This window comes from Canis lupus, chromosome 26 (assembly GCF_048164855.1).
Source record: "Canis lupus baileyi chromosome 26, mCanLup2.hap1, whole genome shotgun sequence".
NCBI lineage: Eukaryota > Metazoa > Chordata > Mammalia > Carnivora > Canidae > Canis > Canis lupus.
In genome coordinates this window covers 2411540-2438325 of record NC_132863.1, presented here as the reverse complement: position 1 = coordinate 2438325, position 26786 = coordinate 2411540, and the positions used below count along the sequence as shown (strand labels likewise).

Genomic DNA, 26786 nt, shown 5'->3' with positions numbered 1-26786 from the left:
GGTCCACTTATACATGGATTTTCTTACATTACAGGACTATAAATGCATTCTTTCACAATTTTCTTAACATTTTTCTTTTATCTAACTTTTCTGAAACAATATGTATATAATACATATAACAAAAAATATGTTAATCAACTACATTATCAGTAAGGCTTCTGATCAACAGTAGGCTATCAATAGATAAGTTTTGGGAGAGTCAAAAGTTGCACGTGGATTTTTGACTACAGAGGGGTCAGTGCCCCTAACCCCTGTGCTGTTCAAGGGTCAACTGTATGAGTATTTTGCAGATGCAACTGGCCAGATACATACACCACATCTTCTTACAAGATAATTCATCATAGCAGTCTTTGTGATCGTAGTGAAAGCATCTCAAATGTCCACCACTAAGAGACTGAGCAAATTATAATATTCCCACAGAATGGATTGTTGTGCAGCCTTGAAAACAAGAGGCAGACCTGTACATGGTATGAATAACATGACATCTTGGGAGACTCAGGGTAGTCAGGAAAGTTTAACACCTTTGTAGAATATTGCCAGTAGTTATCACAGGCAGTACAATCAACATCACAAAAACTATTCGAGGTGTTTTGCACTATTTCCAGCCTCATTTTACAGATGAGAAAATCGATCGTGTTAAAAAAATAATATTTCATACAGGCTTCTCTGTGTGCAGGGGCTTTCTGGAAGGATTGGCAAAAACGTAAGGATGGCTGTCCTTAGGGGTTTGAGTCTAGGGTTTTAATGTGGGAACAAGGCATTTGCTGTTGTATGTTCTCTATGTTTTTCATAGTGTGCCTGTCTTGCTTTTTCAGTTAACATCTCCTTAGGAGTGCTTCCGCAGTTGGGTGTGCAAGGCATTCAAGCGGCAGGCAAGCAGCACCAGGCTGGGGTGGGTGGGGTGGTTCCCTTCCCCCCCAGAATAGCCAGCCCGAGCCTGACCTGGAGCGATGGTCTCCAGCTAGACGTTTACTGGTACATGTTGGGCCTCACAAAAATCACACAGTTAAAAATCACCAATGTTAATTGTAAGAAATACCTTAAAGTTCTAATCATCTGCCCCAATTTAAGGCGGGTGCTAACACTCAGACGGACTGCCCCCCAGGCTGTGGAAGGCCGCTTCCTGTGACCTGGAAGGTGACCGCCCCGGGAGCCCTACGCCGCCGGGATGCAGGCCGCACGGTCGCCCCACCCCGCTGCACCCCGGGGGCCGGGCCGGGCCGCAGCAGCCCCCGAGCCCAGGGCGCCCGCGCCGGAGCCCAACTTCTCGGGTCCCACGGAGGGCGCCAGGCCCCGATCCCGCGACCTCCCTGGACTCTCTGGAGGCCTGCGCGGCCACGTGACAGGCGCCCCGCCCCGCCCCGCCCCGCCCCGCCCCGCGGCCCCCGGCGCTTCCGAGACCGGCTGCTGCAGCCTGCACAGGGACGGGCAGGGCGGTGCCTCCGGGGCGTGCAGTGCACGGTAGGCCCAGTCTCCTCCAGTCTAGCTCTATAGATTGTTTTAAATTAGATTATTTCTTATGAGAATAGTGTAATATTTTCTCATTATGATATAGGGAGCATTTCTCCAAGCCATTACACGTTTTCCAGGTTTAAGTATAATTAACAAAATTCAATTTACAGTGTACAACGTGATTTGATAAATGTATACATTGTGAAATGATTACCACTCCATCTTTTAGCTCCATTAAATAATTTTAAACGTTAATTTAAGGACTGCATAATAAACCAGTGCAGAGATACATTGTAAATTATTCAGTCCTCTCCTTATGCGTGATAGGTTGTTTCTAAATTTTTAGTACTATAAGTGCATTCCAGTGAATGCCCTTCTGTGAAGATTATTCACTCCTTTTAGTTCTTCAGGATGGTTAAGGGTACAGACAGTTTGGATATACAGATAGATAGATAGATGACAGATAGATAGTACATAGATAGTACATAGATACATTTTTTTTTTTTCCCTAAATGACTCGAGATTGCACTTCCATTCATACCCGTGCTGCATCAAATGGTATGTTTAATTTTGGGTTACTTTATCTAGGCATTGGTTTATAATTTTTTTAAAGATTTTATTTATTTATTCATCAGAGAGAGAGACAGAGAGAGGCAGAGACACAGGCAGAGGGAGAAGCAGGCTCCGTGCAGGGAGCCCGACGACGTGGGACTCCATCCCGGAACCCCAGGATCACGCCCCGGGCCAAAGGCAGGAGCCAAACCGCTGAGCCACGGGGGCTGCCCTATCATTGTTTTTATAGTATCCCATTTGTCAGTGAAATCTCTATTTGTATTCCTATGTGTGTATTATCTATTTGTGTTCTTTGCTAATTCTCTATTGGTGGTGGTTTTTTTTCCTTATTGATTTCCAAAAGTTCTTTTAAAAAGCTTGACATAATTTCCACCTTTGAACCTGATTGTGTAGCATTTCTAAAGGAAATTGAATATAAAAGTTTTGATAATCATATCTGGGTCCTTCATTTGGTCAAGCACTAAAGCTGTTATGACATCCAACTGAAGAAGTCTTCCAGGCAGTGAATGCTAACTAACTTGGGCGGAACACAGAATCCTAGCTGCTCTTGTCCACATACGTTGTTTTTATGTCTACTTAGACTTTTAACACATTCTAAATACTTCATGTTGGGGATCCCTGGGTGGTGCAGTGGTTTGGCGCCTGCCTTTGGCCCAGGGCGCGATCCTGGAGACCCGGGGTCGGGCTCCCAGTGCATGGAGCCTGCTTCTCCCTCTGCCTGTGTCTCTGCCTCTCTCTCTCTCTGTGTGTGACTATCATAAATAAATAAAAATTAAAAAAAATAAATAAATACTTCATGTACTATTTTAAATGCTTACATAGGATTATTGATAGTAATAAAGTAAGATTGCAGTAATGTAACAAGGTTTTATTTGACATTCTTCTGTAAAAAGTGGTGTATTACCTATTTTGACATTCCATGTTGAAGCAGTTGATTGATTGATTTTTATTTATTTGTCACAAGAGAAAAAGAGCACCAGCAGGGAGAGAGGCAGAGGGAGAGGGAGAAAGAGACTCCCCACTGAGCAGGGAGCCCGATATGGGGCTCAGTCCCAAGACCCTGGGATCATTACCTGAGTCAAAGGCAGATGCGTGACTGACTGAGCCGCCCAGGTGCCCTGCAAAGTTGATTAATTTTGCAATTAATCTGGCCAATTCCAGCCAGATTAAATTTATCTGAATGTGATGCTCATGATGACAGGATATATGCATTTTTAACTCTTTTTTAAAATCTTATTTATTTATTCATGAGAGACACAGAGAGAGGCAGAGACATAGGCAGAGGGAAAAAGCAGGCTCCATGCAGGAAGCCCCATGTGGGACTTGATCCTGGGACTCCAGGATCATGCCCTGAGCCAAAGGCCGACTCTCAACCACTGAGCCACCCAGGCATCCCTGCATTTTTAACTCTTAATGGAAACTGAACTCTTTTCAAAATAAAGTGCCATTTATTAGTATGTTTTCCGTCTTCCATCATGAATTATCAGATAAACTTTTCTTGGAGATGTTTTATTTGGGCTCAGATCCTGAACACTGAGAGCTATTTTTTTAAACTATTGAGAGTTTGGATAAAACTATTGAGGATATCATGCTGTAAAGATTATGTATGTGTAAAAATCCTTTGCTTAAAGATGCTTCAGTCTGTTGGTGAGGACATAGAGAAATTAAAAACATAGAATTATCATATGATCCAGTGATACTGCTTTTAAATATATAATTGAAAGAATTAAAAACAGGGACTCCTGTATATCAATATTTATAGCAACATTATTCACAATAGCAAAAAGATGGGAACAACCCAAGTATCTATCAACAATTTATCAATGGATAAACAAGATATGGCATATACATACAATGGAATATTATTCACACTTAAAAGATAATGAAATTTTGACACATGTTATGACATGGATGAACTTGTGCAAAGCAAAATAACCAGACCCCAAAGGCACAGTTAGGATACTTCCATTTAGATGACGTCCCTGAAGCAGTCAAATTCATAGAGACAGGAAGTAGATGGTGGTTGCTCATGCCTGGGGGAGGTGGAAAGGGGAGTTAGTGTTAATGGGTACAGAGTTTCAGTTTGGAATGCTGAGAAAGTTCTGGAGATGGATGGCGGTGATGGCTGTAGAATACTGTGAATGTACTTAATGCCCCAAAGTACACACATGGTTCAACTGGTGAAATTTATATATATCTCCTCACTGTAAAGAAGAAAGATTTAGTCTAAAAGCATTGTAAAAATGATTTACAAAGATCTTTATGGAGCAGTGCCTGTAATTTAAAAACACTTTTTAAAAGGCAAATGATTTTTTTCCAGCTCCTTCACTTTTAGTGTTTAGACAGAGCATCTGTCACCAGTTTTTCGTGATGCCTGTAGTGAGTTGGAAGTCATGCAGCTATTGCTGGCAAAATTGGGACTTTGTGCCAACACCTTGCCATTCTTGGTGAGCACAGGAAGTCTCCTGAGCCTGTGTGAGATGAGCTTAGGCCAGTTGAAACCAACCCTCTGCAGCTCCAATTCCAGTCAAAGCCATCAAGGGCATCAAACCAAAAACTTTTTTTTAGAATTTATTTATTTATTTATTTATTTATTTATTTATTTATTTATTTATTTATTGAGAGAGAGAGAGAGAGAATGGCTGGGACACAGGCAGAGGGAGAAGCAGGCTCCATGCAGGGAACCTGACATGGGACTCGATCCCCAGATCTCCAGGATCACACCCCAGGCTGTAGGCGGTGCTAAACCACTGCGCCACCGGGGCTGCCCAAACCAAAAACTTTCAACAAACTACATCTTAGAGCTCTTTACGGATCCTTGAGTAGACACTGTGTCCCTCTGTCGGCTAAGCTTTGCCACCAACTAGCGTGTTCTGAGAGAATATGTCAGTTGTCCCCACCCCAGAGTCTAGCGGAGATGAGGTCTGGTGTGACAGGAGGATGGAAGGACATTTGGAAGTGAGCGGAGGTTAACTTTACGGAGGAGCGAATTGTGGCCTAGGCATAGAATTTTCTTAACGTTTAAATGCTTAAAAAATAACTCACAAATTAATATCTACAGAAAGATGAGATAGCTGGAGGCTCTGGTCCTCCTTTTCCTTTAGCAGCTGGGCCTCTGGAGGCCTGTGAAGACTTTGAAGCTGTGTGCAGAATTACATATGTGTGTATGGTTGCCTTTTTCTTTTTTCCGGAAAGGAGATCCATAGCTTTCAATTAGATCCTGACAGGGTGGTGCATAAATTTGGAGAAGTGCTCATGACAGACACAGTATGCGGCTGCCACTTAGCATTTTGCAGATAGCAGCTGGTTTAGAATCCTAGAAACTGTGATCTGTTATCATAACCTGAATTCAAAGTGACAGGAGCACTGCTACTATATGGAGTACTCCTCAGGGAAGGCCAAGACAACCCCTTCTGCCACTGGCGCTCCAGAGAACCTCAAAAGCCTCTCATAGAATAGGTGCATTTAATGCATTTCTCTGGCATTAGGGAAATGAAATGAAGCTCCGTGATAGGTGTTTCTTCTTGTTCAGTGCATCTGAATTGAATTCAGCTAAGAGAAGCAGGAAATAGTGGCCTGAAATGTTGTAGTAGTCTCTAATTTGGTTTCTTTAGGGCATATGACAATGCCCATATCCCACATCACCACGTCCACTACAGCACTGAAAGTCAAGTCTGTCAATCAGACTGACCACCTGTCAGCAAAAGAATGAGGAGGCTGCAGAGGATAGGAAAGCCTGGGAAGCGGCGTGGCACCTGCTGTGAAATTTCCAGGGAACTGATGACACCAGAGACAACTGGCAGTCCGGCAGCCTGGGGGACCCTGTGCAAGAGACAAATGAGTGGCCGTGCCTTGATTTATTCACTCACTCATTCATTCATTTAGCAAGGACTTAAGTGCCAGGATGCAGAGCTAGCTGCTAGGAAGTCACCATTCTGTGCTCACAAACTCCACAGCCTAGTCAGGGGAGAAAGATTGTAATCCAATAATCACGAAATAAGTATAACATCACACTTGTCATTTGTGTAACTACTCAGTGGTACCTGGAACTGTGAGCTTATGGAATGGGGCTCTGTCATGGTCAGGGCACTGGGGTTGGCTTTCCTGGGGAGGAGACAACTGAATGGAGGCTGAAGGGATATGTGGGAACTAAGTGGGGGAAGAGGGAAGGTCAGGCCAGGATGTGCAAATGGCCTGTGCTAGGGGACTGTGCAGCCACTGCCAGACTGGAACCCTGGCCTTGGTGCCCAGAAGTGTAGAAGTGAGAGATGGTGGTAATGCAGCCAGGCAGAGAAAGGCTGGATTTCTGGAACCACACTTTATTTTTGGATTCATGCAAACTGAAGACATGGCACTATTTCAGATGTTATTTGATCACACTTTCTCCAGTTTCCTTTGTAGTTTTACCTGAGCTGGGAGGCCTTATGGTTTGGGCAGAGCTTGCACTCTGGAGTTTCAAATCGTGGCTCTGGCCCTTCAAATCCTTACCCTCTCTGTGCCTCAGTTTCTTCATTTGTAAAAAGGGTAAAAATACTACCTCTTTATAATTTTGTGAGAAGAACTGAGTAATGCCAGCAATGTGCTTGGCATGGTGGCTCACCCACTTTAAGTATGAAATACATTTTGTTCTTATTTTCATTATTATTAACCTGAGAAATGGGACCAGTTTGGAGGAGGTTGCAGGGAGGGGGCCTATGTTTGCAGGAGGAAGGGATAGTCCTGGGTTGGGGGAGGAGCAGGAGTAGTGGTGGATTGCAGAAAGGCCCAAATCCTTAGATGAATTCCTAGAGATAAACCTCATCCTGTGGGAACTGAGGGGCATCAGGAAACCCTGCTGAGGAAGGGGAGCAACTGTGAGATCCAGTTCAGGGTGAACACCAGGGCTGCAGGTGGAGGGATGAGGAGCCAACAAGAATGGGAGGAGGGCAGAGCTGTTCTAAAATGATCAGAGTTCAGCCTTTTTTTTTTTTTTTTTTTGCAGCTGGAACAAAGATATCAGAGACTAGAAAGATCTAGAAAGTAGGACAGGGACATTTGGTGGAATTGCTCTGTTGCTGTTGGGCATTGACTGTGCATAGTGCTAACCCACCTCCCTGGGGTCGCTGAGCCCTGTCCACACCCAAAGAGAGCAAGTGTGTGCAGGTGTCTTGGGGAGGGCCCAAGAGAATCTGTCCTGTGTCGAGGAGGAGCCTAGGCAAGCCAGGCCATCATCCAAGGCCACACAACTTCCTGGCTTACTGATCCCATGCGCCCTTCCACCATGTCACACTGCTTTCACAAGGGTGAGTCCTTTTCATGCCATAATTCTACCCCTGAACAAAGAGGTTAAATGATGGTCATTAAAATTATATTCAATTGCTCTGGTTCGGGTTACTCCTTTTTCTTCGGTCTCTGACCAAATGGAGAAGCGGCAGCAGCTTATGAGGTGTAAAGCTGCTGAATGGATCCCCGAGTGTCCTGCACGCCCCTAAAGGCTGGGCCTATCGTGGGATTGTGGGATCGTGGGCTGTGATGCTGCACCCTGGTCACCTGGGAACCCTGGAGGCCTTTCTGGTCCACAAAGTGTTTTAGCTCTTTCAAGCAGCTGCTCAAGGACTCTCAGAAATGAGACATTAAGAGATATTGCTTTATTTTTTAAAAAAGATTTTAGTTATTTGAGAGAGAGAGAACATATGTGAGAAAGCACAGCGAGGGGGAGGGGCAGAGGGACAAGCAGACTCCGGGCTGAGTGGGGAGCCCCATGTGATGGATGTGACCCGAGGCTCTACCCCAGGACCCTGGGATCATGACCTGAGCTGAAGTCAGATGTTTAACTGACTAAGCCACATGCATGCCCGGAGACAGATTGCTTTAGATGACATTTGCATGCAAGAAGTTGCTTCATTTCTGGAATTTGTTTACAGTATGCAAACTGAACCAGAAAAATTGCATTGAAAGACGTAGCTGAGACCTGAATGCCAGGGTCTGTTGTGTATTTGTGAAGAAATGAGAGTAAATGGAAGGCTTGAAGGTACATCACAGAGCACCAGCTTTGTGAGTGGTGGGGCTTCAAGGTCTGGGGGCCAGGGATGGGAAAGTAGATGTCTCCCACCAAGAAAAAACTGTACAGGCACAGGTGTGCACAGAGCTTTGTCAGCCTGTGGCAACTAGAATTCCCGGTTGCAAAGGGCACAGTAGCAGGAGTCTGGAAACTAGAAATGCCCTATGGACAGATGGAAGGGAGTGGAGCAGGTGGGGGCTGCTACAGAGAGACAGGGAGCTGCCAGGCCTTCTAGGGGAGGTCCGCGTCATCAAGGCTGCACTCTTGTCAGACCCAGGGCCTGGAGAACTATGAGCAGTCCCGAATGATTGAGCCCCCCTCCCCCCCATGCTAGAAGAGCAGCGGCCCTCGGAGTGCCCTCTGACAAAGTGTCAGGATAAGTGTCTTGTCCTGTCAGTCACAAAGTGCAGTGTACCAGGCACACTGGAGCCTACACGAGGAGAAGCTCCGGAAACATGGATGTGTGTGTGGGGCGGAGGAGGGAAGGAGAAGAGGGAGAGACAGGGAGAGGGATGGAGAGAAGGAGGAAGGGAGACAGAGAAAGGGAGGGAGGAAAGGAGGGAGGGAAAGAAGGGGAGGGGAGAGAGGGAGAGAGAGGGAGGGAGGGAGGAAGGAAGAGGGGAGGGAGGGAGGGAGGGAGGGAAGAAGGGAGGGAGAGAGAGGGAAGGAGAGTAGGGGAGAAAGAGGGGGAGAGGGAGAGAGAGGGAAAGAGAGAGGTGGAGGGAGGGAGAGGATGAGAGAGAGAGAGAGAGAGAGAGAGAAAAGAGAGACTGTGTTCTTATTAAGGTATGGGAGGTTTTGGTTTTGTCAGGGTTTAAACTTTTTTTTTTTTTTAAGATTTTACTTATTTATTCATGAGAGACAGAGAGAGAGAGAGAGAGAGAGAGAGAGAAGCAGGCTCCATGCAGGGAGCCTGACATGGGACTTGATCCCAGGTCTCCAGGATCAGGCCCTGGGCTGAAGGTGGTGCTAAACCGCTGAGCCCCCTCTGGGGCTGCCCAGGGTTTAAACTAATCACTTTGACTTACTGCTGGAATTGCTTAATGAAGAACCAGCAAAAGAGGTAAGGCATTAAATGGCAGATAGAAACAGCTTCTTAATCACCAGAGAGCTAAGATTTATAATTTGATTTTAGAACCTGTGGGCTGGACTCTTTCGTTTTGAACATTACAGTAGCAAGTGAATGAATCATTATTTAATGTTGTCTTTCTTTATAAGAAGTTGAACTTGCACCAGACATTCATTTGAAGATAAAAATATACAATACATAAAAATATAAAATCCAATTTAAATAAAAACTATCAGAATTTTTACATTGTAGTGTAGATTCATTAAAAAGGAAATCTCTCTCAAGTAACTAAATTTGAATGCAGTAAAATAGACTCATATGAGAAAACTGACACCTATTTCAAGAAATAGTTTTCAGACTTTGGAGAAGAATTAATTGAGGCTGTGATTTAATAGGTTTTCTGTCCTGAGAGTATATGTTAGTGCCAGGAATTTTAGATCAGATCAGAAAGTGACAGAGTTACAATGAGGGGAAGAGCAAGGGGAACGGCTCAAGGTCAAGGTGAGTAGAGGATATGGAATGGTGGACTTGCCCTGGTATTAGTCCAGGCTCTCCAGAGAAACAGCAGCTGGATATACTGAAGTAAATAAAAGGGGATACAGGACTCGGGGGCGTGTGGCTCAGGTGGCCACGAAGCCCTCCAGCCTACCGGCTGCCTGGTGGGAAGCAAGAGAGCTGGGGACTCATTCAGTCTGAAGTTAGAGGCCACTGGTGTCCCCGCTGGAGTCTGAAGGCCTGAGGACCAGGAGCTTCGAGCTCCAAGGGCAGGAGAATATGGATATCTTGGCTCAAGAAGAGAGAGAATTGGCCCTCCTTTTGCCTTTTTCTTCCATTTGGGCCCCCAAAGGATTGGATGGTGCTGCCCCCATCAGTGAGGGTGGATCTACTTTATTCAGTCTACTGAATCAAATGCTAAATTCTCCCAGAAACACCCCCACAGACACACACAGAAATACTGCTTTACCTGTGATCAGGGCCTTCCTTAGGCCAGTGAAGTTAGAACAAAACTGACTCACCTGGGATAAGACCAGAGACTAGAAAAATTGAGGGGAAGAAAAAAAATCCCAATTCTTGGATGGGGAATTTTTTTTGTGCAATTCATCCTTTATTATTCTATAAAGAAGGCTGCCACTTGCTCTTCAGCATTTCTGCTGCTGAGTTTATGGGTGCCTGTCCCCCTTGCTTGACCCAGAGGCCCTCTGTGCAAAGCTTGTGTGCAGATCACGTGCTTCCTTTGATGTTCTTAAAGAATTTTACTCAGTTCTCTCTGGTCTATCTCTGGATGATTTTTTTTTTTTTTTTTTCCTCTGGATGATTCTAAGATTTCTTTGGTTCTGTCATTCTGCAGTTTCATTATATTGTGACTAGATGTGAATTTATTTTTATTATCCTTCCCAAACCTGAGAATTTATTTAGTTCTGGGAAAACTATCAGCCAATCTCTCTTTGAATCTTGCCTCTCAGTCTTGTTATTCCTTTTTCAAGTCCTATTAGGAGTATGTTTATTATTCTCTCTTCTCTTTCTTATCTCTGATCCTGCATCTCCACTGCATTGTTGGTAATGGCCTCAGTTCTGTTTCCAGCCCAGTAATTCCTCAGCTGTGCAAACCTACTGCTTACCCCAGTACAGCTTTTGATTTCAGTGAGTATATTTTAACTCTCAGTTTTATTTAGTCCTTTTCCATATCTGCTTGCGCTTTATCTTATTCTAACATATTTAAGTCCTCCATTTGCTTTAAATAATGTGAATATATTTACGGTAGAATCCGTGAGTCCTCCTAAAGTTCTTATGGGTCCGACCTGCTGTCTGTTTCACGGCTGCCTCCACTGCTCAGGAAGTTTGGCCTCTTGTCTGTCCTTCCAGAGCAGGTTGGCATTTACTTCTTTGGGTGCCCCAGGGATGTTTCTAGCCAGGGAACAGGCTTTATGATAATTTATTTCCAAGCTAACAGGTTCCCAGGTCTCCAAGACAGCATAAACTGAACCACAACTCCGTGTGTGGAGGTATGCCCATAGTCATGAATCTTTAGGGGAGATTTTTTACATGCCTAGCTCAGGTTAAACTCAACAGCTACTTGATTCTCTGTGCTGACAGGGTTTCTTCTTCCCCCCCCTTCTCAACTACTGTTTCATTGAGGGTGTGGTTCCTTGTGACTCTCAGCTTTCTGCAAGGTCTCACTGTCCTTGCATTCTTGACTATGTATATGTGTGTGGAAATCCAGATTCCTATCTCTACTGTCAAGACCAGACCCACAACCCCTTCAAGGGCAGTGCAGCTAACTCACCAACAGGCTTACTATTCAGCTCCCTCTTTATTTCTGAACCCCAAAGATTTTCCAAATTTCTTGTAAACTTGGCTATGAATTCAGAGATAGTTGCTACATTTAAGCTACCATTTCTAAGGGTTTGTAGCAGGAGGATTTTCAAGTTATTACATAGTTGGCTCTATTGCTGGAATTCTTCAAATCTTTTTTCTATAATCCTAACTGGGGGAAAGGTCTTTGGCTCCTGACAGGATCAGCAGCAATTCAAGGTGACACATACCTTTCCCTTTGCTTTACTTGCAGGAACAAAGTGGGGCTACACTGTAATTGAAGAGACCCAGTTGGTGATTTGAGTGACTTAATAACTACAGTGTGGGAAACAAAAGACCAAGCAGAGAAGTGGCCATTTAGCCACATGTCTGCAGTCAAAAATGGGGCAGTACACTCAGTGAGCACATTATCTGTTGACAGATAGGAATAGCATGTCTTCTTTATTTCCTTTTATTTTCTTAACTGAGAAATAAGACACAGATACTGAAAACTACACAAAACACATATTAAGCTTAGTAACAGACCTCCTTTAACCACCACCCAGGTCAAGAGACAGATGTGCAGCCACTCCAGCAGGCTGCCCTGTGCCCATCCCAGATCCACTGCTCTGCACCCAGGATATCTGTGAAGGGCACATGCTACTTTCTTACTGATCTCTGTATGTTTTAGGCTTTTCCCCAGGGAACTGCCATGTTTGGACACTAGCCACCAGGAAGTTGGCACCATTAACCCATTCAAGCATGTTCTTTCAGTGAGTCCCACACCACAGTGAAATAAGGTGCCGCCTTTACCAGAGATGTGGCATGTTCCCAAGGCCACCACATGTCCAGGTGTGCCCTGACAGCACACTGGGTGAGCTGTTTGCCCCAAATCACATGGTTAAGGAGTACTATTTTTACCTGGAACTCACGGGCTTTCACCGGCCTGTTTCTCCCGAGTCTTCATCCCCATGTAGGGGATGCGAGCTGTGCATTACATCTCATTCCAAAGTGTACCTGATTTATTACAGTTGCCCAGTTCATGCCGATGAGTGTTTATCCACTGCAGTTACATCTTGTGTTTCTACAGAAAAACACATGAATCCAGACAAGACAAAAACCTCGGCCAGTGTGGGGGGTGGTTGTCCCCTCACCAGCTGATCAGGAGCAAGAGACTACAAAACAGATGTCCCTGAGTCCCTGAACAGGTGTCAGGAGCAGCACCAGACCCTGGATCTTTGACGGAAGCCAATCATAGGGAATCTGCTGGCTGTGACGAGGAGGGAGCAAATTCATTTGATCCAAAGTTGAAGAAGAGAAAAGGTGAAAATGATGATGGAGGACATGGAGGACGGTTGATCTTAATTATGTTCTTTAGGACATGTATCACCATGTATATAAAACTTCTGAGCAAACTAAAATTGCTTTCTCCTTCCTGGTAGATAAAACTTTATAGCCTTTTTCTCTTTGGCCGCCAGGAGTGTCAAAGTCACGCCCGCAGCCTGTTCTTGATACAGTAGGTGCTCGGGGCAGCATCTCTGCACCTCCATTCTTCCTATTCCCTCTGCTTTGTATTTAGAAGTGTTTTCTGGGCTTAAATTCAGCAGAAGAGACCCAAAAGAAAAGACTGGCAGATCAGCAAAATTTTAAAACCTCTCTATGAAAAAGGAAAACATACACACTAACTGAGAGAGTGTGGTACTGAGGACAGTCCCATGGATCCAATGAACAGAGTCCAGAAGTAAATGGCGGCACTTACAGTAAAAGGATTTTTGACAAGGAGGCCAGTTTCATGGGGAAAGGAACAGTCTTTCCAACAAATACTGGGACAACTGGATAATCACACGCATTTAGAATTAAGTAGAATCCCTACCTCATATGTATACAAAAGTTAACTCCAAATGGATCAAAGACTTAAACGTAAGCTGAAACTACAAAACTTTTAGAAGAAAACAGGTATAAATCATCATGACCTTGGATTAGGCAACAGTTTCCAAAAGCAACAAAAGAAAAAAATAGATTGGAGTCCATCAAAATTAAAAACTCTTGTGCTTCAAAAGACGTCATCCAGAAAGTCAAAGGACAACCCACAGAATGAGAGAAATATCTCCAAATCGTATTATCCAATGAGGGACTTTCGGTTGAAAGAACTCTTTCAACTCAATAATACAAACACCAATAGCTTAAAAAAAAAAAAGAAAACCAGAGGATCCTAATAAATAAAAATTTCTCCAAAGGAAATAGCACATATGGCCAATAAGCACTGAAGATTTAAGTGAGGAAGCAAATCACCTTGTGTTCATACCAATTTCTGGAATCATGGAATGCAAATGCAAAAAAAAAAGAGTGTGCCTAAGCAAAGATGCTTCTCGTTCACTCTTCAGATACTGAGTACTTCTGTGTGGGAAGCTGGCTCCTGCTGAGGAGAGAACATTGAAAACAGACTCTTCTTCCGACCCAGAAACCTCCATAAAGGCAGGAAACCTCTGGGTTACTGAAGAGGCCTTAAAGCGGAACGCGATGTGCATCACGGGCCATCGACGAAGGCAGCAGAAATCTCGGATTCCGTGTGTCACACGCGTGCCCGAACCGAGCCGGTACTTGCTGGACCTCCAGGAAGCGGCCTCGACGGGGCTGCCGACCGCCGCGGCTCCTCCCCCGGCGCGCCGGGCCACACGGCCGCCCCAGTCTCTGCCCGGTTTGCCCAGGGCAGAAACGCCCCTCTCCTCTGTGTGGCGGGAGCCACTGTGCAACTCGGAACGAGCCGGCCGCTACGGTCGGGGTCCTAGGAAACGGGGGTGGGCGCCTTCCGCTGACACTGCGAGCAGGTGGCACCGGGGCCCTCGGGCCGGGCCTCCAGCTTCCGGGCCCCAGGGCCGACCCAGGCCTGGCTCGTCCGCAAGGAGCAAGAGGAGACGCGCGCCGCGTCCTCGACACCCGCCGCGAGGCTCCGCTTGGGGCTCCCGGAGGGGGCAGGGCCGGAGGAACCGGGAGCTGGAAGTTGAATTTAGGGCGAGTCTCTCCAAGAGGGACTCCGAAGGAGGGCGCGGGGGGTGCGCAGACCCAGCACGGGTCCCACCGCCGAGCACGAAGCCTTCCCCCAAGTGGGAAGCTCCGTCACTGCCCCGGGACCCCGAGGCGGGCGTGGTCTCGGCGCTCAGGGCGCGGCGCGGGGCGGGACCTCGCGGGCGGGACCTCGCGGGCGGGACCTCGCGGGCGGGACCTCGCGGGCGGGACCTCGCGGGAAGGATGGCGCTGAGCGCCCGCCCCGCCCCGCCCCGCCCCCGCCTGCCGGAGCGCGCCTAAGCGCTCGGCCCACCGCCCTCCAGTCGCGGGATGCCCGCGGCGGCCCGGCACGCTCCTCCCCGGCTCCCCGGCCCGGGGTGGCGGGCGCCCCTGACGGCCGCGGCTGCCGGCTCCGCCCCGCCCCGCCCCGCCCCGCGACGCCACGACCCGACGCGAGGACGCCGCCGTCGTCTTGTGCGCAGGCGCGGACTCCTGCCCCCGCGTCAGAGGGGCCCGGCGACGGCCCCACCGGCCTCCGCAGTCGGACGTGCGCGCGCAGAGGGGGCGGGGCCGAGGGGGCGGGGCGGGGCGGCGGCGGCCAATCGGCGGCGCCCGCGCTGCCAGCCGCGTCCCGCCCAGCGGGGCCGTGGGTCCCGGGGGCCTGGTCCGGCGGACGCGCGGCGGCGGCGGCGGCGGCGCCGGCTGGGAGGTGAGTGCGTGGCCCGCGGGCCCCGGGGCCCCTTGGCTCCAGCCTCCGCCTCCCGGTCCGTCCGTCCGTCCGTCCGCGCGCGCTCCGCCGGCGAAGCGTCGGGCCTCGGGGGCGGCCCGGGGCGGGAGAGCCGGGCCGGTCCGCGCGGCAGCCTGGACGCCTGCGGCCCAGCGGGCGCCGGGTCGGCTCGCAGGGGGGCGTGTGGCGGGGCGGGGCGGGGCGGGGCGGGGGCGTGCGCCGCCGCGGCGGAGGGAGGGCCCGAGGGCGCTGCCCTGGAGGCGGCGCGGCGGGGGCGGCCCGCGGAGGACGGGCGTCGCCATGACCGCCGCCTCCCGGCCGGAGCTCGCAGGCCGCCGCCGTGTGTGGACTGCGGCCGCCGGCAGGTCGGCTCGTCTGCCCGCGGGCCGGGGCCGTGGTGTGAGGGCCTCGGGCTGACGGAGCCCCTGCAGCCCTTCCCCTGAGGCGGGCCTGGGGTCGGTGTCCTCCCTCCCCACCCCCACCCCCACCCCCACCCCCACCCTCCTCGGTTCTCACCTTCAGGTGGTTGCTCGGGCCCCCGGCACGTTCTCGCCACAGCCGGGCCCTCGGAGGGCAGCCCCTCCCGCCCGGAGCGGCCGGTGATCGCAGGGCCCGCCGTAGCCGCAGGTGCCGCCCCAGCATCCCCGTGGGACCGCAGGAGGGGGTAGGGCAGAGAGGCCGGCTTTCCAGGAGGGCGAAGACGAGCCCTGCCCCGGGCCTGCCGCGTCTGACGTCCAGGATCTGGCTGGAGGAGAATGGAAGCAGGACAGGCCGTGGAGACTTAGGGACCAAAATGTCCTGGGAAGGGGAAGGTGGATCTAGAGCGCGAGGCGGGGTGCATCCTGAGGAGTCAGGGAGGCCGAGGGAGAGCTGCTCCAGTAAAGCAGAAGGAGTGACCCACGGTGCTGTGTGGCGCCAGGGAAGCCAGGGAGAGCACACCTTGAGGTTGGGGAGTGACCTCTGCAGTGTCCCGAGCCGTGGAAAGATGTAGTTAAAGCGGCTCTGCCTTTGGCACTGCTGAGCTGAGGGGCTTGACGAGCAGGCCCAGGCTCAAGTCCCAGCCCAACCACTTACTGTTGTTACCTTGTTAGTTCTTCCATGAAATGGGGATGTTTTTTCTTTAAAGATTTTTAATTTATTTATTCGTGAGAGAGACACGCACAGAGAGAGAGAGAGAGAGAGAGAGGGGCAGAGACACAGGCAGAGGGAGAAGCAGGCTCCATGCAGGGAGCCCCATGTGGGACTCCATCCCCGGTCTCCAGGATCACGCCCTGGGCCAAAGGCAGGCGCCAAACCGCTGAGCCGCCGGGGCTGCCCAAAGTGGGGATGTTGATGGTGATTACAACACCTAGGCCTGGTGTACGGAAGCCAATAGCAAGTAGCTTACAAACCTCAGGTGCGGCTATTTGACATGGTTGTAGTCCCTGCAGCCTCCTGGGACCGCCAGTCTTCTGCAGAGGAGCACACTGTGGTTAGAGAGATGCAGTTACTTGCTCAAGGTAGCACAGCTCATGAAACTATTCTCATAGAGTGATGGTAACTCAAATTATGAGGTGTTTAGGGGTGCTGGAAATGGCCATGGATTGTGGACTACTTTTCCATGTGATTTTCCTCAGGGAAAGTAGTTATTTGTTTAGTTGGTTATTTTCAGAGGCAGACATGATTCTTTCAGGTTTGTTCTCAGTAGTAGCCACATGTTTTGTTTTAATTATTTGGTTTCCTGGCCAAAGAGCTAGATATTATTGTTGCTGTAAATTCTATTAAGGTTTTGAGGTACGTGTGCATAAGCAAGTTAGAAAATGACCTAGATAAACAAATTATTGCTGTCATATTTTTCATTATGCATAACTTTGACCAGTTGTGTTTATCATTGAGAGAAATCTTAGTAATTTTTTTGTGTGCAAATATTATATTATGAAGGGGCATTGGGACTACACTGTAGAAGGTCGCTAAGTGGTGTGATTTGTATCTTTACGTGAGGGAAGCTAGCTTTTGGTTATTATTAATCAGTTTATATCCTCTAGAGAACTGAAATAATCCTAATTTTTAATTCTTTCACTTCAGTGTTTGCTCAGGCATAAGTAATTCTTTTTTCTGCTTTTTAGAGTTATTTTTAGAAAAAAGAAACATGGAAAGTGGTGCAGTTCTGCTGGAATCCAAATCCTCACCGTTCAACCTTCTGCAGGAAATGCACCAACTACGCCTTCTTGGTCACCTGTGTGATGTGACTGTCAGTGTGGAGTACCAGGGCGTCCGTGAAGAGTTCATGGCCCATAAGGCCGTGTTGGCAGCCACCAGCAAGTTCTTTAAGGAGATGTTCCTTAATGAGAAGACTGTGGATGGTTCAAGGACTAATGTCTACCTAAATGAAGTGCAAGTTGTTGACTTTGCCTCATTTCTCGAGTTTGTGTACACTGCAAAGGTACAGGTTGAAGAAGACCGTGTGCAGCGAATGCTGGAAATGGCTGAGAAACTAAAATGTCTGGACTTATCGGAAACTTGTTTTCAATTGAAGAAACAGATGTTGGAGTCCGTACTTCTGGAGTTGCAGAACTTCTCGGAATCTCAGGAGGCAGAAGGGAGCAGTGGCTCCCAATCCTCTGTCGCCCCTGACCTCGGGGCAAGTCCAGCAGTGGACAGTCCACTCCCTAATGGCCTCGGGGAGTCAGATCCCTTGGCGGAGACAATCAACAATGGCATGTTGCCAGACACGCCCCCAAGGAAGTCCAAGGAGAAACTAGAGAAGAAAAAAGATGCAGTTAAGCCTCCCTACACGAAAATCAGGAGGGCCAGTGGACGGCTGGCTGGAAGGAAGGTGTTTGTGGAAATACCTAAAAAGAAGTACACAAGAAGGCTCCGGGAGCAGCAGAAAAGTGCTGAGGATGACACGGGAGACCACTGTGGCTTCCAGGACCCCAGCTCCGACACCGCGGGAGCAGAGATGGAGCCCATCACAAAACGGGAGGAGGGTGGCGCAGGGCCTGTGGCAGCACAGGTGCTGCCAGCAGCGGGCCACGAGGAGGACGATGATGAGGACGATGAGGGTGAGAAGAGGAAGAGCAACTTCAAGTGCACTATCTGTGAAAAGGCCTTTCTGTATGAGAAAAGCTTCCTGAAGCACATCCGGCACCACCACGGGGTGGCTACTGAGGTGGTCCATCGCTGTGACACGTGCGGCCAGACCTTCGCCAACCGCTGCAATCTCAAGAGCCACCAGCGCCATGTGCACAGCAGCGAGCGCCACTTCCCATGCGAGCTGTGTGGCAAGAAGTTCAAGAGGAAGAAGGATGTGAAGCGACACGTGGTGCAGGTGCACGAGGGCGGCGGCGAGCGGCACCAGTGCCAGCAGTGTGGCAAGGGTCTGAGCTCCAAGACAGCGCTGCGGCTGCACGAACGGACGCACACGGGCCACAAGCCCTATGGCTGCACTGAGTGTGATGCCAAGTTCTCGCAGCCCTCAGCGCTGAAGACCCACATGAGGTAGGGCTGCAGCCGCCCACCAGAGCCTCTGCCAGGGTGCTCTTGGCCCACCAGGAGCCAGGCATGCCGGGGATCTGGGTCATGCCAGGGTTGGGCCAGTACAGCCCGCAGACATTCCACTCTTTAATCTGTGCCCTCTAGAAGTTGGAGGGCTGCTTTGGGATGTCTGTGAGGTCTCTTCCTGGGTAGAGGTGTGTCTTCCCTCAGCCTTCCTACAGGCCCCAGGCTGACAGCCAGCCCCTTTACCCATGCCCAGTGCCAGGACAGAAGCCTGGACGTGAGACCCAGGCCCCACCAGCCTTGTCTCGGCTCCAGCGGGCCAGGCTCTTCCTACCCCAGAGGAGCCTCTGGAGCTTCCGTTGCCTGCTGTGCTTTGGCTGGAGAGGCACTTGGGCTAATGACCTTCATTGCTCTCTTCCTGACTCTTCTTTTAGAACTCAGGCCTGTGATCAGCTGGGTCCCACCATCCATGAAAAGCCTCAGTGAGAGGACGTTTAGGGCTTTAGGACACTCCTCTGGTCTTGTGTTTGTTCTCAGGGCTTGGAAAGTGCCACTGGTTAGTCTAAGCTCCAGAATCAGGACAGTGTTTTCTGTTCATAACTTTGGAACTGTAGGCAGAGTACACCAGTTTTTAAATAGCTTTCCTTCCAGTGCTCACGGGTTGTGCCTGAAATCTAGACAAGCAGTCCTACTGTATTGTAGACCTGCTGTCAGGCTGGGGCGTCTTTGGGGTGGCAGCGCAGTGTTCACTGTCTTTTCACGCTGCAATCAGTTTAAAACCTTGGTGTAGGAAGTATGCAGTGAGTCGTGGTTGATGGCTGCTTCATACTAGCTGTGAAACTCATATGCTGATGCACGCTCCTCAGAAACCAGCTTTCTTCAGCATTTTGAGAGCCGTTCTTTCTGGACTGGTCATGTCATCCATCTTAGGAATGGACGGTAACGTTTTTGATCACATGGTGCTTTGTCAGCCGTAGTCCTGAGGTGTCTGTGGTCGATTACTCTGATGAGGAAGCTTTGCAAACCCCGCACAGTACTATTCAGTGGTGAAGTGAGAGAGCAGAGGCAAGTGTCTGCGGGCATGGGCCGGGCAGTGCCCCCCGCCGGGGAAGCGAGGGAGCCTACTGGCCTCCGGTGGAAACGACTTTGGGGATGGAGGTCATGGGCCTGTGTATGTCCAATTCAGCCATCCTCATTCGGTCTCTTGGAATAACCGTCTTTGCAGGCTAGAGTGGAAATTGTATTGCAAAGTGAGCTTTGAGATACATCCTAAGTTATCATCTGAATGTTGTACTTTCAGAATTCATACAGGGGAAAAACCTTTTGTCTGTGATGAATGTGGTGCAAGATTCACTCAGAACCACATGCTGATTTATCATAAAAGGTGTCACACAGGTAAATACTCAATGCTGTTGTGATTGAATGTTTTTCTAGCTGTAGAAGAAATTGCCATTTAATTTAGAAGTTGGCATCTACCAAAGTGGTGCAGGTTAAGGCCATGATACAGCTTTTCCTTCTCTTACGTGAGCCAAACCAAATAACTCAGATATGCCCATGGCTCTGTTGGGGCGTGCTTGTGGCAGTAGCCTCCGCACACTGGGCCTTAGGACTGGGCACTTGAGTCTTAAGTATCAAGGGGTATGAAACCGTTTCCACTGTACTAGCTTCAAATTCCATTTCCAGGAATCTGTCTTAAAGAAATTGTTCAAAATATGGGAGAAGCTATATACTGTCATCTACTTCTTGCTCTCCCTAATAACAGAGCATTATAAACAGCCTGATTGTCCAACCAAAGAGGAAGTGGTTCAGTAAACTGGTAAATCCATCCATTCCCGGATCCCGATGGGGCCACTCCCAGGACTCTGAATGTTATGAAAAACACCTGTGCTTGGATGTGGCCTGGGAAGTGCACAATTACAGCATACAGCTAATCCCAACTACATTGGAAACCTGCACATAAAAGACTAGATGAAAATAAATTGCTATATGATGTATTAGGTCGTGGGATTATCTCATTTCTATTTTCCAAAATTTTGTGATGTAATTGTACTAAGGGAGGGAGAAAATTTAAGTTGACTTTATTCAAATTTAGCACAGCAATCCTGAGGTTCAGAACCTTGTTGTATGAGATACAGAATCTAACTGTTGTATGCTGCTGTTATCATAGTAACCCAGTGCTTCCTTACTTGCTTGCATTTTAAGTTTGTATGTCTCAAATACTGCCATAAGAGCCTCAAGTTCAAATGCAGGTGTGGCAGAGCTGAGGCATTTAATGATTGGATTTACTGAGACTCTAAAATGAGAAATGGTGCCTAATGGAAGATGAGGGGTGGAGGTAAGATCAGGTCACACTGAAGCATTAAGTGAGAACCCATCATTTGATGAAACTATGAATGTATTCAGTTTCTGTTAAAACTGGTATTTTTATTTTGATGTTTGTAAAGTCAGGGGCATACCTCATAATCAGGTAAGTCTGATTTGTGGGATTAAAAGACTCAAACTGTACAATGTGAAATGGGAGTATTTTTCTCCTATTCTGATTGGAGTTGCTGTCCCAGACCAGCCATGCATACGTATCCCTGTAAACTCCCTCTCCTCTCAAGGGGGACTTTTGTCTTGATAACGTGCAGGAGTACTGCTTTGAAAAATTCAACAATTCCCCCAAACAAGTTGTAAGATTAATTTCTTGTTTGGAATGAGTACGTTTCCAAAATGTGGGCTGACTGAACAATCTAATTCTAGGCTGGTGGGATCCTTGTTGGGATTCCCAAGGATTTTTCATGAACTTTCAGCAAGTAGCAGGCATCTTACATGAATAGATGTTTTATGACAGTTTTAACTAAAAGATGTAACATGCTTCCCAGTATAGCACTTCTGAGTTCGTATGTGCTCTAGGGCATGGGCCTACTCTTCTAGCGTTCCGGTGCCTCTGTCATTTCTAACTTTCTGTTTCATCGTTTCATGTAGGTGAAAGACCTTTTATGTGTGAAACATGTGGCAAGAGTTTTGCTTCTAAGGAGTATTTAAAACATCACAATAGAATCCATACTGGATCCAAACCCTTTAAATGTGAAGTTTGTTTCAGGACTTTTGCCCAGCGGAATTCGCTCTATCAGCATATTAAAGTCCACACAGGTATGGCTGGAATGTCGCCAGGGAAGGGAGTTCAGTGTGGCAAGGATAATATCCCAAAAGTTTTAGTTCTACTAGAAAATTATTTGGAATTTAGAATCGTGTGTCATAATAACATTTTTTAATTTCTGAGTTTCTAGTTTCTGGTTTCAGAAACTGAAACGGGTATGAATGTTTGCATGTGGTTGTGGATATGTGGACATTTCAGTATTTTCAGATTGGAATTTGGGCTGATGGTCTGTCTATACATATATACGCACATGCAAATTCACTTATTATGAATGTTTGCATGTGGTTGTGGATATGTGGACATTTCAGTATTTTCAGATTGGAATTTGGGCTGATGGTCTGTCTATACATATATACGCACATGCAAATTCACTTATTATGGGACTTGGAATTTTATATTACATTACTGTGGGAAACAGGTGAATTTTTGTAGATGTGATACCAGCTTTTGGCTTTGGTCCTTTTTGGGTGTAGCTATAACCTCCTGGTATTGTAGGGATAGATTTGTACCCATCAATCGACTCTTGAGTTGTTCCCAGTGTAGCCTTCCTGCAGCTGCTTCCCAGTGCTCTCCCAGCAGCGTGATTCCAGGGTATCAGAATTCCATAAAGTAGGCTGGAAAGATCACCCAGTGGCTTGCTTCTCTTCCCATCTCAGGGGAACGTCCTTATTGCTGTGACCAGTGTGGTAAGCAGTTCACCCAGCTCAATGCTCTCCAGCGTCACCATCGCATCCACACGGGGGAGAAGCCATTCATGTGTAATGCATGTGGGCGGACGTTCACTGACAAGTCCACTCTCAGGCGGCATACCTCGGTAAGCAGAAGCAGTAGTGTGGCTTTGGAATGACAAATTGCTGGTCCCCAGGTACACATAACTCTAGACAGAAATGCTGGCCATCGGAACACCTGGGTGGCTCAGTGGTTGAGTGTCTGCCTTTGGCTCAGCAGGGCGTGATCCCAGGGTCCTGGGATTGAGCTCCTTGCAGGGAGCCTGCTTCTCCCTCTGCCTCTGTCTCTGCCTCTCTCTGTGTCTAATGAATAAATACATAAAATTAAAAAAAAAATGCTGGCTCTCATTCTGTACGGTGGTTATAGAAGACAGTGGGTCTTTCCTTTTCAGGTTTTTTATGCAAGGGTATACACTCACAGTGTGAACACAGAACCACGTCTGGGTCCTAGAGGCACAATCTATAATAAGTGCTTCTTAATGGTGACAGTGGTGGTAGAGGTTTGGCCATTAGTGAAAGGGTATTTTGCTACAGTAGAAACTAAATTTAAGTTGAAAAGAAACCATTGTTTTAAAAGATGTACTTATTCAGAGATACGCTGTGACTTATGTTTTGTGTTTGATTCGTAGATACATGATAAGAATACTCCATGGAAGTCTTTCCTTGTCATTGTAGATGGCTCACCCAAGAATGATGACACGCACAAGACTGAGCAGCCGGATGAAGAATATACGCCACCCAAACTTTCGGATAAATTGCTGTCTTTTGCAGAAAATGGCCATTTTCACAACCTAGGCACAGTCCAAGGCAGCATACCTACAGTGCACGAGAACGATTCTGCAGATACAGCCTGCAAGTCAGACCGTTGCATGGGGTCTCAGGACACGTTGCTGGCCACTACCATCAGTGAGCTTAGCGAGCTGACTCCACAGACAGACCCGATGCCCACACAGCTTCACTCGCTGACCAACATGGAATGAGCGCTTACTTACCTGCCAGGCAGATGCTACGCTGCATCTCAGCATGGGTGATTGCTGTACGTGGATTAACACCAGGGGCCAAGATCTGTCTGTGGACAGAGTGGACAAGAATACCTTGTGCACATTTTCCTGAATCTCTGCTAACTTGCACGTCTTTCTCAAAGCGTTTTTATAGCTTCCCCTTAAAAATCCCAGTCCGCATGATCTCAGCTACACTTGATCAACAAACAAGGCAGTTATTAACATGACCTCACTGAATCCTGGTGCAGGTCAGATGTGAAACCGTAACGCATGTCTTGACGTGTATGAAGTTTGGGCAACTACATAATTGTAGAATACAGAGCCCTGGCCCAGTTACTGTTAGCAATCTCCCTGGTCACAGCCTGCCTTACCCTTCCGTGTGGGTTTATTTCCCTGATACTTTTAAGCTATTTTTCTGCCAAGCTGAAGTAAAACTGGGACCATGTATTTCAGCTCTTTCCTCTTGAACTGAAGCAAGTCCGATTCGCTCTGGGGACCTTGAGTTGGATTGAAGAAATGGATGGTTGCATTTATTCCCCTTCGCCTCCTGTCTGTAGGCACTGAAACAGGAGTGACAGATTCGAACACTTGAAAATGGCTTAGTCTTCACAGCTAGGAAGCTGGCCATAGAATCACTGCTGAAATGAAGTGTGGCTGTTGGGTTTCATTCCTAAAGTCTGATTAGGTACAAGCTGTCCTACCAAAGATTCTAGCAGCAAATGGTGTCGTAGTTTTTGCAGAGATATGAAAAGTGAAGCAAGAGGTTTTGAACACTCAAAACACTGTGGAGTCCTTTTACTCACCAGTAGCAGTGGGGTGATCTGACAAATCTTAGAACACAGTGTTAGCTTTTTTGGCTGGGTTTTCCTGACTTTGTGATTTTCAAAAACCCAGAATTTCTCATCTACGCATCAGGAGCTTGAAACGGGCAAGTAATTTCCACATATCTATTTCCTTGGAAACATGAGCATGTAAGCGGAAGGGAACTCCTCTTTGATGATGCCTTAAGAGCGGATTGTGAAGAACCATTGACTGTCTCCAGTGCTCCTGTGGCTGGCCCCTGCTGGCATTCTGCTTAAAATGAATTTGCAGTGTAGTTCCGCTGTATTTGCTAAGCCTGATTCTTGCTTCCAATGGCTCGGGTGTGTTGCCGCATGCTAAGTGCTTTGACTCACATGTAACCCTCAACACATTAAAGAGAGAACCGTGAAGAATTCTTTTGTTCACTAGTTGCTATTTTTCTTACGTTTTAATTTATTAAACTTGCTGTGAAAAGACATTCACTTTCTAAGAGGAACGTACTTTATCCAGAGGTCCAGGATGAAGATGCAGCTGCACTATGTCAGAAACTAATGTGGGAAGGCTTTTCCTTCAATACTTATTTTCTAACTCGTAACATGTTACATTAATAGTAAAGCCACTCTAAGATGTTTTAGGTGCTGATGACATGTTTCACACTTGCTCTTGAAGATGGCAGTACTGAATTTTCAACCATGATAGCATACTCTGGTTGTGTTTACAGAAGAACAACAGAACTGTCACACAACCATTTCACTCTTCGTGAGAGAATGAGCCTGCCCAGCTAGCTGATGTACTGTTTCATGGAGTAAAGTCATCTTAATGAGAAGGAATTTAAATAGATTATTTTGTTACCTACTCAAAGAATTTGTCTTGAATTTGTTTCTTTAGAAATTCTACGAAAAATCATTTAATGTGTTAATAAATGTTTGCTTTCTAAAAAGTTTCTCCAGTCTAAAGTTTTCTTCTGTTAGAATTGAGGCTTGGTAGAAATAAGATTCTTAATTGGAGCAAGTATAATTTTTTGTTTCATGGGTAGTGAAATTTAAAATCAGGATCTATAGCCTTGGGATTGTTTACATAACTACTTGGACTGCATCTTGACTGTAGATGGGAAAGCCTGCTGGTGAGGGACGCGGGCCTCTGCCTGCTGGGGTAGTAAGCCGCATAGGCTCAGTGCCACGCTGGCCGCCTAGAGGCCTCTTCAGTGTGATGGGACAGTCTCCACGGGCCTGTCTCCAACTAGACCCATTTTTCTGTCCCTCCCAGGAAGGTGAGGCTACCCCTGAGAGCAGAGAAATGCAAAAACCCCGAAGACCCAGCACAGAGGGAGTTGTGGGTGTGTAGCAATTTCTCATAATCCAAGTCCAGCCTTGCTGAGAGAAAGCAAGGCTCTCCACCCTGAGTATGCAGATCCCAGAGTATGATCAGGGTGCCCGGGGTGTGGGGGCTGTTCCTCCCAGAGCATCATGAAAGGCGACTGAGGGGGTGATTTAGTGCCTTCCAAATGTCTTGTGGGAAATGCTCTTGGCACAAACTCCACTCAGCTACCTTTGGTTTTACCAAAATTTGTTGTACAGAATTTGAAAAAGCCATGTGGTGGTGGTTATGGGTGGGAAAGACAATCATACTAATTGACTTTAATAGAAATGTGGTTTTGCTGTAGGTGATAATCCAAACCAACTAATTTGAGTGTAATTCTAACCTGTTGATTTTTCTTTTTTTTTTTAAGATTTTAAAGAGAACACAAATGGGGTGAGGAGCAGAGGGAGAGGGAGACTCCCCGCTGAATAGGGAGCCCAATGCAGGACTCCATCCTGGGACCTGAGCTGAAGGCAGACGCTTAACCAACTGAGCCACCGAGGCACCCTAGACCTGTTAAAATTTTATACCTTGCCACACCAGGGACATTTTTTTGAGACCAAATGAGTGCTTGTCTATTTAACTTGATAGGTGTTCATGTTACTTGAAATAACCAGTATTATTTTGGTGGGGAGTATGGGGCCTGGGACACTCATGCAAACGGCCATGTATTCACTTGTACCAAGGTGGCTGCATATAACTGAGCCCCAGAAACCACCCACTTACCTCTGCCAGTCTATATAGGGACCTTTACTGTGGCTGGCAAAACCCGGTTTTTAAACCACTATGATGGCTTCCATTAGGAAAGAATTCTGGGAAAAGACATTTGAATGTGAATTAAACTAGAATGATCAACTTCTCAGAATGCCTACCTTGTCTACCACTCATTTTTTAAGATTTGCTTTGAATTATCTTTAAGCTGTTGTGAATATAGTTATGGACTTGACCACTGTTCTCGGAGGGGAGGAGCTGGCCTTCACTAGCCCCGGCCCCAAACTGCATCCTCTTCCTTCCCAGGGGCTCATGTCATCCTGTACAGACATGTGCAAAATGACAGGTACACCCACATTGCAAACAGATCTAGGGGCTTCAGGGTTCTCACCTCCCCCACCCAAC

At 47.6% G+C, this 26786-nt stretch overlaps 1 protein-coding gene and 1 long non-coding RNA gene across 6 annotated transcripts; both read left to right on the top strand.

Moving 5' to 3' along the window:
* The first annotated feature begins 1367 nt into the window (after nt 1-1367).
* Nucleotides 1368-2458, top strand: LOC140617957 (uncharacterized). Its single transcript, XR_012018104.1, has 2 exons — nt 1368-1461; nt 2088-2458. It is a non-coding gene; the product is annotated as an uncharacterized lncRNA (long non-coding RNA).
* Nucleotides 2459-15048: 12590 nt separating this feature from the next.
* GZF1 (GDNF inducible zinc finger protein 1) lies at nt 15049-25254 on the top strand. 5 transcript variants are annotated; one of them, XM_072799803.1, is made up of 6 exons: nt 15049-15141; nt 17265-18639; nt 19940-20034; nt 21607-21774; nt 22438-22595; nt 23185-25254. In XM_072799803.1, the coding sequence occupies exons 2-6, from the start codon at nt 17288-17290 to the stop codon at nt 23302-23304; spliced, it is 1893 nt and encodes a 630-aa protein (XP_072655904.1). In that variant the 5' UTR covers nt 15049-15141; nt 17265-17287; the 3' UTR covers nt 23305-25254. The 5 variants fall into 5 exon arrangements, with proteins under 5 accessions (XP_072655904.1, XP_072655901.1, XP_072655902.1 ...); XM_072799800.1 differs by having other exon boundaries at nt 23139-25254; XM_072799801.1 differs by lacking the exon at nt 15049-15141 and adding an exon at nt 15471-15614 and having other exon boundaries at nt 23139-25254.
* The last annotated feature ends 1532 nt before the right edge of the window (nt 25255-26786 follow it).